This window comes from Arvicanthis niloticus, chromosome 6 (assembly GCF_011762505.2).
Source record: "Arvicanthis niloticus isolate mArvNil1 chromosome 6, mArvNil1.pat.X, whole genome shotgun sequence".
NCBI lineage: Eukaryota > Metazoa > Chordata > Mammalia > Rodentia > Muridae > Arvicanthis > Arvicanthis niloticus.
In genome coordinates, this window is record NC_047663.1 from 60,970,989 (window position 1) to 60,985,829 (window position 14,841).

Consider the following 14,841-nt stretch of genomic DNA (forward strand, 5'->3'; position numbering starts at 1 on the left):
CATGGTATTCACTCATGCATATTCAAGCACATGGACCTGCAAGGTTCTGTGTAACTGCGAGCATACATGTGTACAGCCCTGGCCTTTCCCACCCCGGTGCACCCTCCCTAGGCAAGGAAAGAGGATACAGGAGGGCCTGCATACTATATGCCCTCAGGCTGTTAAGTAGGGCGCAGCAAGTATCAACCCTTCTGGCCCTGGCCTCCAGCCCACCCATCGACTCACGTGCTTGCCAGCGGCCACAGACCCTGAATAATTCAGCCACTCACGTATTCCAGAGTGAGGAGGGCCCAGGCATCCTTGCCCCTCACCCCTGGGCACCCTGTGCCCCGCTCCCGCAATGCTGCAGCCCACACAGCGCGGGGCACCCGTCGTCGGGGCCAGGGTCCCCCTAGCAGCCAGGCTGCCCCAGTTGCCATTGCCAAGTCAGCTCGCTGCCTGCTCTGTGGGGCACGGTCTGCAGAGGTGGAAAAGTACCGCCCATCATTGCTTGCCCCACCCATTCTGGGTGTCCCCAGGGAGGCTAGAGTGATCATCCACCTCCTCCAAGGGCCACCCAGCATGCAGCTCACCTTCTGCCACATACATGGCAGCCAGTCTAGAACTCCCTGAGACAGGCTGCCTGCCTAGACTCCACAGACTCCTGGCTTCTGAGTCTCAGTTTCCCTACTCTGCAACAGTGAAGTCAGAAAGCAGGAACCAGTGCCTCCACCCTCATGTCTAGTCCTTTCCTCCAGGGCCTGCCTATGTTGGGCACTCCTTTGTTCAAGCCCCAGATGCCCTGCAAGGTCCAAGCAGTTCTCCCCACCTACTGAAGGGAGACAAAGATCCACGTAGACCACCACTTGCCAGGGCTGCACGTGACTCCTCAGGCCACCTCTTCTTGTTCCTAGGCCAGAACTTCCAACCCCACCCTCTGACCTGTGCCTCCATACCTTGTTATGCCAACTTTGGGGGCGAGTCTTTTTCCAGAGGCCCTTGTGGGACTGGCAGTCACCTCCATGGCCCCGGAGGTAGGATTGAGAGGAGTGGGTATGTATTCGTGGCCAGGGACAGTGAGCATCTGCTGGTGACCAGAGGCGGGGCCAGTGTAGACTACTGGCTTGGGCTGCTGGGCCATGCTCTGGGTCTTCGTCTGGACGCTCTGGAGGCTGCACAGGAGCAGGCACTTTCTGCTGGAAGGAGCTCAGACCTCGTACCTGAGGCATGACAACTGCAAACCGCCCAGGTTCAGCCCGGGGCTGCTCACCAGCCTTGAGCAAGGGCCCTGGGGCTCGGGTGGGAGCCAAGGGAGCTGGGGTTCTAGACACTGTCTTCCAGCGGTGCCATTGTGGCCATGTGGCCCTTGCCTGCTTACAACTGACCAGTGGGTATGAGGCGCTGAGTCGTAAAGCCTTCCTCTCTGAGACATTTTTGTTTGGAGGTGTTGTATTTTGGGTTTCAGGCTCAGCTGGTGGCTGAGGGTCCCCTGGGATAACTGCTTCTTCAGGATTCTCCAAGCTTGGGTTGGCTGACTTGGTGAGTTGCCCAGGCCCTGGGTCATGGTGTTGGCCCAGGAAGATACCAGTTAAATTGGAGGCTTGGTCCTCAGGCTGTGGTTCACATGAAGGGCTTGTGTGCTCAAGCAATGGGTTTTCAGGCACAGGAGGGGGCCTGGAGAAGCCTCTAAGGCTGCCTATACCTTCTGGCCATGGAGAAGGTGGGCGCTGTGTAGGAGGCATATCCACATCCCAGCTGGGGGCCAATGGGGGGATTGTCCATGGTGTCTCTGCGTCCTCTGCTTCACGCTGGTTTTCTTGGTACTCCAAAGACCCCGTGTTTGCCCCCCAGGGCCCAGCACTGGGTGGCGGGTGGTAGGCCCTATGTACCCATGGCTTCACAGCCCGGGTTGGTGGCTCGCTGAGGCGCCGCCAGGTCTGTGAAAGGCGTGAGGGCAGGTTGAGGGACCGGTGCCGGGGGCCGTGTTTCAGGAGTGGAGGTGGTGAGGGTGGTCGGGGAGAACCTAGCACTGGTGAGCGGGGCGGGCCCAGGCGCCCAGAAGCTCGACGTAGAGAGAAGGTCTCTCGAAGTGACTGAGGCCTGCGTGGAGGGGGTGGAAAGGGTGGCTGGAAAGGGCCCCTTCGGAGGGACAACTGAGGAGACAAGGGCCCCAGTGGTGAGTGGTAGCCCTGGCCTGGCAAGCTCCTCAGAGAGGGCTGGGGTGAGGGCAAATGGGGCCTTCTCCTTGATCCTATCAGGGAAGGTCTGGGGAAACCATAAGCTGCCCTCCGACTGCGGGAAGCCCTGAATGAGGGTCGGGGTACAGGAAAGGCCAGAAGGTCAGGTGCAACCTCTGGGCTTGTTCCAGGGGGTTCAGGAAAGCCCCACCAATTTGCCTGGGGTGGAAAGGGCACATGAGCTGGGGCAGCCCAGGGTGGTGGATGCTGGCGGAGGGAGCCATAGGGTGAGCTGTAGGGGGAAGCTAGCCTTGGAGGCCTGGAAAAGGTTGGAGAGAAGGGTGGAGTCAATGGAGAGGCGGGGCTGGGAGATGGCCCAGGCATGGGAGGAGCGATGAGAGCACTCCAGTGTGTGAGGGTCCTAGGTGCAGGCCTGGGTGAGGGTGGGCCGTGGGAGTTGTTGTTGTTGCGAGCTTGTGGCTGGCTGCGTCTCAGCACAATGGGCGTGTTGGGCCTATCAGGGTCCATGCCAGCCAGCTTGTAGCCAAAGCGTTTGTAGGCTGCCTCCCTGACTGGGGGCCTCCCTCCTCGGGCCTTCTGGCTGCCTCTGAGTCGTGGAATGGGCTTCTTTTCTGAGAGTGTCTTTTTGAGGAACCGTGCCAGTGAGGTAGCTGGGCGTGGTGGTGGGTGGCCAAACTCAGGGCCAAAGCCTAGGCCTTGGCGGGCACCAAAGGCTGACAGGGCCCGCTGTAGGTTTCGCTGGCGTGGTGTGAGGAAGCTCCAGTAAGGGTGGGTGTAGGGCATCGTGGGCACTGGAGGTATTTCCTCCTCCTCTTCTTCTCCCTCTGCATCCCCTAAAGGCAGAGGAATATCCAGGGAGGGTGGCAGGGGCACCTCTAGCTTCTCTTTCCCAAACAGCTTCACCTGAGGCCGTGGAAAGAGGCGGAACTTCCGGATGAGGGACAGTTTGGATCTGGCTGGTTTGTCCATACCTTGTTGCTCGAAGAAGGCGGCACTGGGAAGGCGGAAGGAGGTGCTCTGACGTTCTCCACCTATTTCCTCAGGCTCCTCCAGCTCTGCAATGTCGTCCATGGGGTGGGCATATGGGTTGTGGGGCGACATTATGGGTGGTGGTACCCAGGGGTACATAAAAGCTGGCTCTTCTGGATAGACATAGGGCACCCCGGGGGGATAGATGGCCTCGGCTCCACCGCCATAGATGCCTTCAGTATAGGGAACCCCATAGGGATCGAAGTAGGGTATGTCGTAAGGAGTGTCATATGGAAAGTCAGAGGGTGGATAGGGCATGTGGTGAGTTGCGTAGGGATCCAGGTAGTAGCTATATGGGTAAGTCTCATTCTCAAAGCTGTCGTGGTAGCTGTAAGGAGATGAATACCCTGATGGGGGCGCATATGGGGGCTCAAAATCATCATAGCCGTAGCCATAGCCATAGCCAGGATAGAGGGTGTCGCCATAGTAGTCAGGGTGGTAGTAGTTGTACGGGTCTCCGGATGGGTACCCGTAGTCGTCATAGGGTGGCCAGGCTGGGCTATATCCACCGAACCTAGCCAAGTAGGGCTCCTGCTCCTCGTAGTGGTATAGTGACTGCTGGTCATAGTAGTCGTCACCTTCCCGGTGGTAGTCATAATATTCACCCAGGTCCTGGAAGCCCTCGAGCCCGTACAATGACTTGCGGGAGCCTGCATGCCGAAATGGGGCCTCGTCCTCAAAGGGCAGGAAGCCCACGGGCTCTCCGGAAGAGTAGATGCTGTGGCTGCGTGGGAACCTGCGGAGCCGGCCTCCATGGCGCAGGATCTCAGCACCCGACGGGAAGGGCAGCTTACGCGATCCCACTCGGGAGCTGGAGCGCTGGAGCCAGGCATCCAGTGTGGCCTGCTCACTGCCTGACTCCTCGGCCTTCTTGAGGAGGAACTTCTTGGTCAGCCAGTTAATAGCTGTGGACGCCTTGCTAAGTGACTGCGCACGAGGCCTTAAGCGGCCATAGCCGCGCCGTCCGGGGAAGCGGATCACCATGAACGAGGGCTTCTTTCCCTTCATCGCCCGCTTCTTTTTGCCCACACGCATCTGCGTCATGAGCTTGGATGTGGACTTGAGAACAGTCCGGGCCTTCTTCTTGCGTTTGGTTTTCTGCGGGCCAGTGTGGAGGCCCCAGAAGAAGGCTGATGCACTCCGGAACTGACCTTTCTTGGAGATCTTGGGCGTGCGGTCCCGGAAGCCCATGAAGAGCCGAGATGTGCCCTTGAGACTCCGTTTGGGTTTCTCAGGCTCCGGGGCCTTCTTCCCCTTCTTCCCTTTCTTTGCTTTCTTCTCCTCATCTTCCTCTTTTGCCATGGTGGCCTCTGTGCCTGATGATGCCTGGGGTAGGTGTCACAGGTTCAGGGACTTGGAGACACTGCTTGGAGACCAGCTAGGTCTTTTTGCTTGTAGCTGGACCTACAGTCTCTCCTCAGTGTCTGAGCAGCTGGGACTGGCTGGGTGGCATGGAGAGAGAGGATCCATAATTCATCCTCTAGACCAGCCTTGGGTTTCACCTTTGAGAGGTGGTGGAAAGTGCTTGGGTGTTGTTTTCTAGTGAGAGTAGAGTGAGAGGCCTGTGCTGGGGCCCGTAGCTTTAAAGTCACCATGGCAACAACTTGCTGTCTCTGGCTAAGCCCTCCTGTTTCTCAGCTGGCTCAGTTTTACAGAGCAGGACATTAATCTCCAGAGGGGGGCATCATCTACCCTAGACCCCTTGCATGGGCCCAAAGTGGAGTCAGGTCTCCTGAAGCCAGGATAGGATGATCACGACCCACCACATCACCTTAGAGGGGAACTAGAAGTGAGAAGCTGGTGCCCAGGGCTGCAGCCAGTGTAACAGGAGCTTGCCAACTCCAGGGAACTAAATAATACATCAGGGAGAGCCCAGCTCCTGCCTCATAAAGCTTGGCAGGCTGAATGTCTCTCTGCAGGTCATGGGGAGGGGCAGGGCACTGAGGCACAAAGATGCAGCTTGACCCAGCTCTCCTGTCCTGCCGTCAATCGGCATGTAGCCCCAGGAAGGCCCTTTCCCCATCTGCACTGTGGCTTCCTTTCTGTAGAACGGGAGGGATCTGCTTGGCCCCGATTCTTTCACTGGGAAGAGGGAAGACCTAATGGACCAGCTGGGCAGTTTACAAGGCAGGAGGGGCCTCTTGGTGGTTCTTTACTACGTGCAGACCCATGCTATTGGGGGTGTAGGGCCAGGAGGCTCATTCCTGCTCTGGATTTGATCTAGAGCAGTTCACAGTCAGGGGGTGGGAGGAGGAAGAGGAAGAAAAGGAGAAGGAAGAGGGGGGAGAGGAAGGAGAAAGAAGAGGGGGAGAGGGAGGAAACAGAGAGGGGGAAGAAGGAAAAGGAGGAGGGGAGGAGGAGAAGGAGGAGGGAGAAGAAGGAGGAGGAGGGGAGAAGAAGAAGAAGGGGGAGAGGAAGAAGAGGAGGAGAGGGAAGAGAAGCTTTAGCAGACTTGGGGGGCATGAGAATGGACCCCATCACCACCACCACCAGCACCAGTTTTGAACCCTATCTCCCTGATAGCTAACTTTTAGAAAGGTGCAATATCACAGCTGACCTTATTAGAAGTGGAGATGCTTTGTAGAGGAGGCATCACAAACCCCTTTGAGACTGCAAGTGCCACATGAAAGGGAAGAAGGAGGGCATGGACAGCCAGCCTCTGTGGAGGCCGTTACAGGAGAGCTACTTCTTCCTGATAAGACATGGCTAGTTCACAGATGCATTGACTTTATTTGTTTACCTTTGTATTTTTTTTGAGACAGTGTCTCTCTCTGTAGCTCTGACTATTCTGAACTCTCTATGTAGACCAGGCTGGTCTTCGGCTCACTGAGATTTTTCTGCCTTTGCCTCTTGAGTGCTGGGATTAAATATTTACTTATTTTTAAGAAAGACTTTCTAGCCTCCTATGTGGCCTTGAACTTCTGATCCTCGTGCCTTCATTTCCAACTGAGTTACATTTCCAGGCCTAGATTTTTTTTTTTTTTTTTTTTTTTTTTTTTTTTTTTTTTTTTTTTTTTTTTTTGAAACAGGGTTTCTCTGTGTAGCCCTGGCTGTCCTGGAACTCACTCTGTAGACCAGGCTGGCCTCGAACTCAGAAATCTGCCTGCCTCTGCCTGCCCCCCCAAGCGCTGGGATTAAAGGTGTGCTCCACCACCGCCAGGTCCAGGCCTAGATTGTTAAAATTGGCTTATTTATTTCTGTATGTATTTATTTATTGGCAGGATCTCTCTATGTAGGACAGGTTAGCCTTCAACATAGAGATCCACCTGCCTCTGCCTCACGAATGCTGGGATTAAAGCAGAGTGCCAGCATGCCTGGCCCAAAATTTTAATTCTTTTTAAAAATTCTATTATTAGGTGGCTGGAGAGATGGTTCAAAAATTAAGAACACTTGTTGCTCCTGCAGAAGACCCACAAGTCTGCTCACAACCGTCCATAACTGCAATTTTGGGGATTCAACCCCCATCTGACTTCAGTGGGCACTAAGCACTCATGTGATACACACATAGAGATGCAGTCAGAACACCCACACATATAAAATAAAATACAAATTAAAATTTCTGTTGGGGCTGGAGGGGTGGCTCAGTAGTTACTAGCACTGGCTATTCTTCCAGAGGTCCTGAGTTCAAATCTTGGCACCCACATGGCAGCTCTCAGCATCTGTAACTCTAGTCCTATGGGATCCAATACCTTCCTGGTGTGCAGATGCACATGCAGAGAAAACACCCATATACACAAAATACATAAATAAACAAATATATTTTAAAATTCTAGTGCTACATTGTTTATGGTTGGAAGAGTAGGATTTGTGACCTGGGGGGGGGGGGGGGCAGCCTAGTTCCTAAAGCGACAGCCAGTGTCCACAAAGTCCTGAGCTGTGACCTCACCAATGCATAGATGGCACATGCTTAGTCTTAGTGAGATGTGGCAGCAGAGTAAAGAAAAAAGAAAAACCCAGCATATTAAAGAAACCATGCTGAAGAGGTGGCTCAACTCTGAGTACCCAAGTTCTCTGTACATAAGTTGGGCAGCTCACAGCTACTTGTAACTCCAGCTCTAAGGAACCTGGTGCATTCTTCTGGCCTCTGTGGACACCCCTACAATGCATGCTTACACACAGATGAATAAAAATAAAATTTTATTTTGAGACAGAATTTCCCTATGTAACACTAGCTAGCCCAAATTTGCTATGTAGACCATGCGGGCCTTAAACTACAGAAATCCACCTGCCTCTGCCTCAAAAAAAAATCAAGCTGGAAATATCTAATTTTCAAGACTGAGCACGCACAGAAAAAAGCATACACTATATAAAGGCCATGGGACATGGTGCCCTTGAGTTTCCGATCTTCCTAGTCCAGGCCCGCTTCCTCTCCTGGGAGTACTTTCTTTCCTGTCTCTTCCTCCACAACTATCCATGCATCCCTGTCCAGTTTATTAATTTTTATGTGTATTTGTGATGCACTGGGGTAGGGAATGGGAGGTTGAAGAGACGGTAGTTAAGGACTTACTGTTGACAGGTCACTGGGATTTGGATCCCAGCATACACATCAGGCAGCTTACAAATACAGTAACTCCAGCTGTAAGGGATCCAATGCCCCCATTCCAGCCTCCATGGACTCCCCCCAGCTAAATAAAATAAAATTTAAAAAAATTTTTAGGTGTAGTAGAGAATGCCTTCAATCTCATTTGAGAGGTAGAGGCAGGCAGATCTCTGTGAGTTTGAGGCCAGGACAGTCTACAAAGCAAGTTTCATGACAGCCAGGTCAAATAGACTTTGTCTCAAAAAGAAAAAAAAGATTGTGTGCATGTGTGTGCACATGTGTCATAGCACATGTGTGGAGGTTGAGGGCAACTGTGGAGCTAAGTCTCTCCTTACACCTTCATGTAGATTCCATGTCATTGGACTTGTGTGGGAAGAACCTCTACTTGTTGAGCCATTTTGCTGGCCCTCTCCTTCCAATTTCTTATTCCAGGACACAAGGGCCTGGAAACACCAGTGGGTGCCCACTGAGCCCTGATATTCACCCGTGGCAGTTGGTGAGCTACCAGCATATGCCACTTGACGTGTGCATAATGTGTGTGTGTGTGGCTGGAGCTGTGGCAGGAGCCACACCTGGAGCCAACCTGCTTCTTTCTATTCCTCAGCATCTTTCTAAGGTTTTTGTTTGTTTGTTTGTTTGTTTGTTTGTTTCTGTTTTTTTTTTTTTTTTTAGATTCATTTTATAGGTATGAGTGTTTTGCCTGTAGGTATGTCAGCATACCACGTGTATGTCTGGGAGGCCAGAAGAAGACATTAAATCCTCTGGAATTATGAGTTACAAGTGTTGGTGAGCCACCATGTGGGTTCTGGGAATCAAAGCAAGGTCCTCTGTAAAAGCAACAAGTGGCTGAGTGGTGATGGCACACCTTTAATTCCAGTACTCTGGAGGCAGGGGTAGGCAGGTCTCTGAATTTGAGGCCAGCCTGATCTACAGAGTGAGTTCCAGGACAGCAAGGTTTATACAAAGAAATCCTGTCTCGGGGCAGAAGGGGGTGGGGAAGCAGTAAGTGTTCTAAACTGCTCAGCCATCTCTCTAGTCCCCTCCTGTGTTGTATTACATACTAGTGTGTGTGTGTGTGTGTGTGTGTGTGTGTGTGTGTTGTGTACCTAGTCCCTTGCTCTGATAGGGTGGGCTCATGCCCAGCCACAATGCCTTAGAGGTGGCTCTGGGACTCTGCCTTCTGTTGTGGTGTGGGATGACAGCATAGCAGCCACACAGGCCGTGATGTATGCATACAGCTGTGGCTGAACAGCAGAAGCTCAGCTTCCCCGGAGGCTGTCAAGATGGTAGCAGGGCGGTGGTGGTGGTGTTCATTCCCTGGGGGAGGAGAGGGGAAGGTAGGAAGGAGAAAAAAAAAAAGAAAAGCAAGGGGCGGTTCCCACTTTGCATTTTTTAAACTGGGAAACATTGGGGCTGTCCATATTCAGGCTCTTTTGTAGAGACTCTTTTTTAGTTGTTTTTTTGTGTGTGTGTGTGTGTGTGTGTGTGTGTGGTTTCTCGAGACAGGGTTTCTCTGTGTAGCCCTGGCTGTCTTGGAACTCACTCTGTAGACCAGGCTGGCCTCGAACTCAGAAATCCACCTGCCTCTGCCTCCCAAGTGCTGGGATCAAAGATGTGCTCCACCACTGCCCGGCTTGTAGAGCCTCTTAGGAAAGAGATCTTATTCCAAGGGAAAAAAAAAAAAAAAAAAAAAAAAAAAAAACCAGAAACACCTAGAGCAGTGTAGTAGTCCTTGGTCCCTGGAAGAGAACACGTGTGTCTGGGTGAGACCTGGCTGAGGATGAATGAGTCCAGAGTCCAGGATTCAAAGCAGTGCTTTTGAGTTTCCTGTGGACTCTACAGGAGTTTCTGGTAGGAGGGCCTAGTGGTTCTGTATATGCTTGGCCCATGGGAAGTAGCACTATTAGGAGGTGTGGCCTTGCTGGAATAAGTGTGGCCTTATTGGAGGAAGCATGGCACTGTAGGTGTGAGCTTTAAGAGACTCCTATCTTCCTGTGGAAGACAGAGTCTCCTCCTGGTTGCCTTAGAATCAAGATGTAGACCCTCTTGGCTCCTCCAGCACCATGTCTGCCTGCATGCTGCCATGCTTCCTGCTATGATAATGGACTGAACTTTGTAGGCCAGCCACAATTAAATGTCCTTAATAAGACTTGCCTTGGTCATGGTGTCTCTTCATGGCAATGGAAACCCTAAGACAGGCCTCTTGAGGACTTTGCACATGAGTATGAAGGATGGCTCCCCTACTGCAGAGGCTTCTTTTCTTTTTGTTTATTTTTGTCTTTTCAAGCCCTGGCTGTCCTGGCACTACCTCTGTAGACCAGGCTGGCCTCTGCTTCCTGAATGCTGAGATTAAAGGTGTGTGCGCGCACACACACACACACACACACACACACTCACTCCTGACAAGCCACCACCACCTGGTGAGGCCTCTTGTTTTTTTTTTTTTTTTTTTTTTTTTTTTTTCTTTCCTTGCATCATCTTGGCAAGCTTACTTTCTGTTCTTTTTCCTAGAGGACATCCTTGAGAACCAGAATAAGTTTGCTTCTAAAGAAAAACATCTTGACCAAGGCCAAATAAATAAAAACAAGGTCAGGCACAGTGGCACTTGCTTTTAATTCCAGCACTCAGCACTTGGGAAGCAGAGACAGTAGAATCTCCATGAATTTGAGACTACCTGGTCTTTATAGTTTATTCCGGGCTGGTCAGGGCTACATAGAAAGAACCTGTCTCAAAAAACAAAACAAATAAACAAACAAACAAACAAAAACCAACCCCAGAATTAAGTTTGTCTAGGCTGTCCCCTTTCCTGCAGCTTCTCGATAAGCAGGAAGGCACTGCCGCAAGTGTGCCTCACAAGTGAACGATTCTGAGTGCTTGCTTTCACTAGGCTGCTGGTGTTTCCTTCGGAATGAAGTAATAGTGCCAAGACAAAAGAAACCATTAAGTAATTCTGCAGAAAAGGGAGCAGAAAGATTCTAAGATTGGAGATGGAAGACACCAAGGAAACCCTGGCTTCCAGACACATCAGGGTAATGTACATGTGCACTGAGTTCCAGGGACTGTGCAGCATGTGCTGGTCTGAGTCCTTCCCAAGCACTTCGAAAGGAAGTGGACATGACTTTCCATACCTAACCAACCACTTGCAAAGGAAATACTGCTTTTCTCCAATGGAGTGTGGCTGGGTATATAAACTACACCTAAGGGTAGGTCCCATGCCTAAGAGTAAATGGGAAAACAAAATGAACTCAGTAGTATTTTTGGATAGGCTTTGTTTTATTTTGCTTTTAAAAAAAATCTTATTGGTCTTTTGCATATATATATATTATATATATAGACAATATATTATATATATGGTGTCTGATTTTGTGTCTCTGTGTGTGTTCATTGTGCTTTTTTTGTTTTTGTTTTGCCTGTTTTCTTTCTTTCAATTTTCCTTTCTTCTTACCTTTTTGTTTTTGTTTTGTTCTGTTTTGTTTTTGAGACAGGGTTTCTTTGTGTAGCCCTGGCTATCCTGGAACTCATTCTGTAGACCAGGCTAGTCTCAAACTCAGAGTCCTTACAGACTGATACCATTCAAGGTTTCCTATTAAAAGCCCTACTCAAGCAACTGAGGCCATCAGGCACTCAGGACGACTTGTGAAGTGACAGTGACAAATGTCAATTTTGATAGGCTGGTTATAATGTTGCACTTTTATGTCCAGCATTCTGGAGGCAGAGGCAGAAGAATCTCAGTGAGTTCCAGGTCAGCCTGGTCTACTTATCAAGCTCCAGAACAGCCAGACTATATAGAGAGCCTTTTCTCAAAACCAAACAAGACCCTTAAAGTGTTAACTTTGTTTGTAATATAGGGGCTCCACTCTCCGCCTAATTTATGACCTAGGATCTGTTACTAAGTGAACTTGTGTAGTAACCAGTGTTAGTGGGGATGCCAGTTAGCCAAAGGAGTTGTGTTTGCCTCTGCCTTGACAATCGCAGTCCACACGGCCCACCCACAAGGTAACATTGGGAGTCCTCACCTAAAAGTTAGAAGACATTTCTACACCTATAGCTTCCTCTTCCAGGCAGATTCTGTAGTGTGTGGGCATCTCAGATACTTAGAAGCTGCAGTGACTGTGGCAATGAGGGTAGACAGATTTTACTCAAATGTTTCATTTTCAAAGATGTTTCTGATGTTGGCTGACAGCTTAAGGTAACCAGAAGCCAATTCCACACAGACTAAAACGACTCTGTTGTTCCCTACAGCAAGACCTGTCTAAGTCTCCACAACTACCAGAAGAGCTTAAGAACGATGCCCACTTACACTGCCACTATCCTCATGGCCCTGTCCAGTTCCTTGGCCTAGGACCCAAGAACTTGGAAATACCAGCAAGACCTCAGTATTCACCTGTAACAGGGAAAGGCAAGCAGGAAGATCAGACATTTATGGTTATTCTTGGCTACACAGGAAATACATCCTGGGCGATGTGAGACCTTTTTCCTCTACAACCCCCTTAAAAACCCATAGCAGTCTAAACAGACTGCCCACAAAACATCCTATTGATCCCTCCCTTAAGAGTTAATCCAAGTCGGGCAGTGGTGGCACATGCCTTTAATCCCAGCACTTGGGAGGCATCAGCAGGCAGATTTCTGAGTTCGAGGCCAGCCTGGTCTACAGAGTGAGTTCCAGGACATCCAGGGCTACACAGAGAAACCCTGTCTCGAAAAACAAAGCAAAACAAGAGTTAATCCAAGAAGTTGTCAATCACTAGTTAGGAGGCTGCCCCTCAGGAAAGGTGATCTTCCTGACGTGTGTGTAAGGAAGTAGGGAACCGATTATTATCTCTTATGCATACTGTATACCAGGGGCCCTTCCTGTGATTACATTATTGTTTACAGAATTGTTTTAAACCCTTATTTTATTCTTTTATTTATTGTGTATTCATGTGGAGGTCAGGAGACAACTTCAATTGAAGTTGGTTTTTTCCTTCCACCATGTAAAACCATCAGGCTTGGCAACAGGCTCTACCAGCAGAGCCAGCTTGCTGGACCGCAGTCCTGACTTCTGAGCCTGCCGCTTTTTAAGAGTCAATTTAGGGCTGGGCAGTGGTGGCGCATGCCTTTAATCCCAGCACTTGGGAGGCAGAGGCAGGCGGATTTCTGAGTTTGAGGCCAGCCTGGTCTACAGAGTGAGTTCCAGGACAGCCAGGGCTACACAGAGAAACCCTGTCTCAAAAAATAAAAAAAAAAAAAAAAAAAAAAAAGTCAATTTAGGACTAGTGAGATGACTCACTGCTCTTCCACAGGACCCAGGTTCCCAACCCCGACATGACAGTTCATAGATGCCTGTAACTCCACCTCCAGGGGAGTGTGACACAGTTGGCCTTTGTGGGGACCTTCACTCCTGTATAGATACATATAATTAAAAATAACCCCACCCCTTTTTAAAGCATAGCTTTTGGGTTTGGAGAGATGGCTTAGTGGATAAAACGGTTGCTGCACAGGCATAAAGCCTGAGTTGTGAATCCTCAACACCCACCTAGAAGCAGGGCACAGTGGCATGTCTGGAACCCATGCTGTGGAGTAGGGAGGGCAGAGACAGGTGAGTTACTCCTGCAGCCTGCTGGCCAGCTATTCTAAACAAAACTGTAAGGTCCAGGTTCAGTAGAAGGCCATCTCAAAAAATAAGGTAAAGAGTGGTCGAAGGCACCCACATAAACCTCTGCATTCCACATGCATGGATGCAAGCATATGCAAATACACCAGTGTGTACACACAGACACAAAAGTGTAGCTTTTTCTTTTATCTGTTTGGGTACCACTGGTTTGATACACCCCCCCCAACCCCCTCACCACCCCCCCCCCCCGTCTTTTAAAGGCAGGATCTCTTGGTGTAGACTCAGCTGGCTGTGAACCCACAGAGCTCTGCCTGCTTCTGCCTCCCAAGTGTTGGGATCAAAGGAATGAGGCACCACGCCCAGCCATTCTCCTGCCTTGGACCATCCACTCATGCAGCTGCCTGGAGTCTTCCACTGCAGAGCACACCTGCCTTCCTTGTCTCTCAAACCATCACACACACACACACACGCACACACGCACGCACGCACGCACGCACGCACGCACGCACGCACGCACGCACGCACGCAGGCACGCACGCACGCCCCAGCAGTTGCAGGGTCCCAGCTGTTTACTCTGATGCTTTTCTCTCAGACCCCAATCAAACTGTCCCCAAACTTTCTCCTGAGTCCATTATAAATTCTTTTTATTTGGGAGACTGCATACCTGCAAAAGGAGACACTAACTCCCCGAGAACAGCGAGAGGGAAGACACGAGAGGAGACAGGGGCAGCCAGCTGTGTTGAGCCTGGTAAAGCCAAGAAAGCATGGCTGCAATCATAGTTGTTTCGAAACAAGAGACATCAGGAGCCATTGGGTGGGAGACACGGGTGAGGCAACTGTACCTGGGAAACTGAGTCACGAAAGGGAAGACAGCTTGGGGCATTTAACTTTCTGGGTGAAGGTACAAAGAAGAACACTTGGGAACACAGTAAAAAGAAATCTTTGGAAGCAAGGGAAAGCAGCCCTGCTCATTCTGACCTGGGCTTTGGGTCGCTAGGATTTTGAGAGAGAACGCGGGGGGTTCCGCTAAAGGATGGCTAGAATGATCAGGGTGGTTAATAGTACCTTAGTGACACAGGTGGACACCCCTTTCACATGCAGACTTAGACTGTAGGACCAGAATGGCTACAGTCACACAGCCCAGTCACACACACAGGACAGGACAGATGGGGACACCTGAAAAACATACAGCTAGTCCAGGAGTCAAGCCAGAATTCAGTCAGAACTGCCCCCGACCTAGCTTCCAGCTTTCCCAGCCACACTGAAGGAACAGAACAGGCCTGAGCTAGGTTGCTGCCCAGGGGGCTCATGGACTAAACAGCATCTTCCAGGACAGGCTTTCCCTGAAGTTGAGTAGGAAAAGGCCTTGTGTGCTGGATTCCTTCCCTTGAACCCTTAGGGAAAGGAGCTGAAACAAATAGCTACATCTTTACCTGTCCTGGTGTACCACACCAACAGTTACACCTTTACCTGTCCTGGTGTACCCCACAAATAGTTACATC

General features: G+C 50.6%; 1 protein-coding gene across 1 annotated transcript in view; it reads right to left on the bottom strand.

Annotated features, from left to right (window-relative positions):
* The window catches only part of Myo15a (myosin XVA), a 55,952-nt gene extending 51,444 nt beyond the window's left edge, over nt 1-4,508 (bottom strand). The window contains exon 1 of the mRNA XM_034507337.2: nt 936-4,508. Coding sequence (XP_034363228.1) covers nt 936-4,508 — 3,573 coding nt within the window. The remainder of the gene's footprint in view (nt 1-935) is intronic.
* Nucleotides 4,509-14,841: the final 10,333 nt, after the last annotated feature.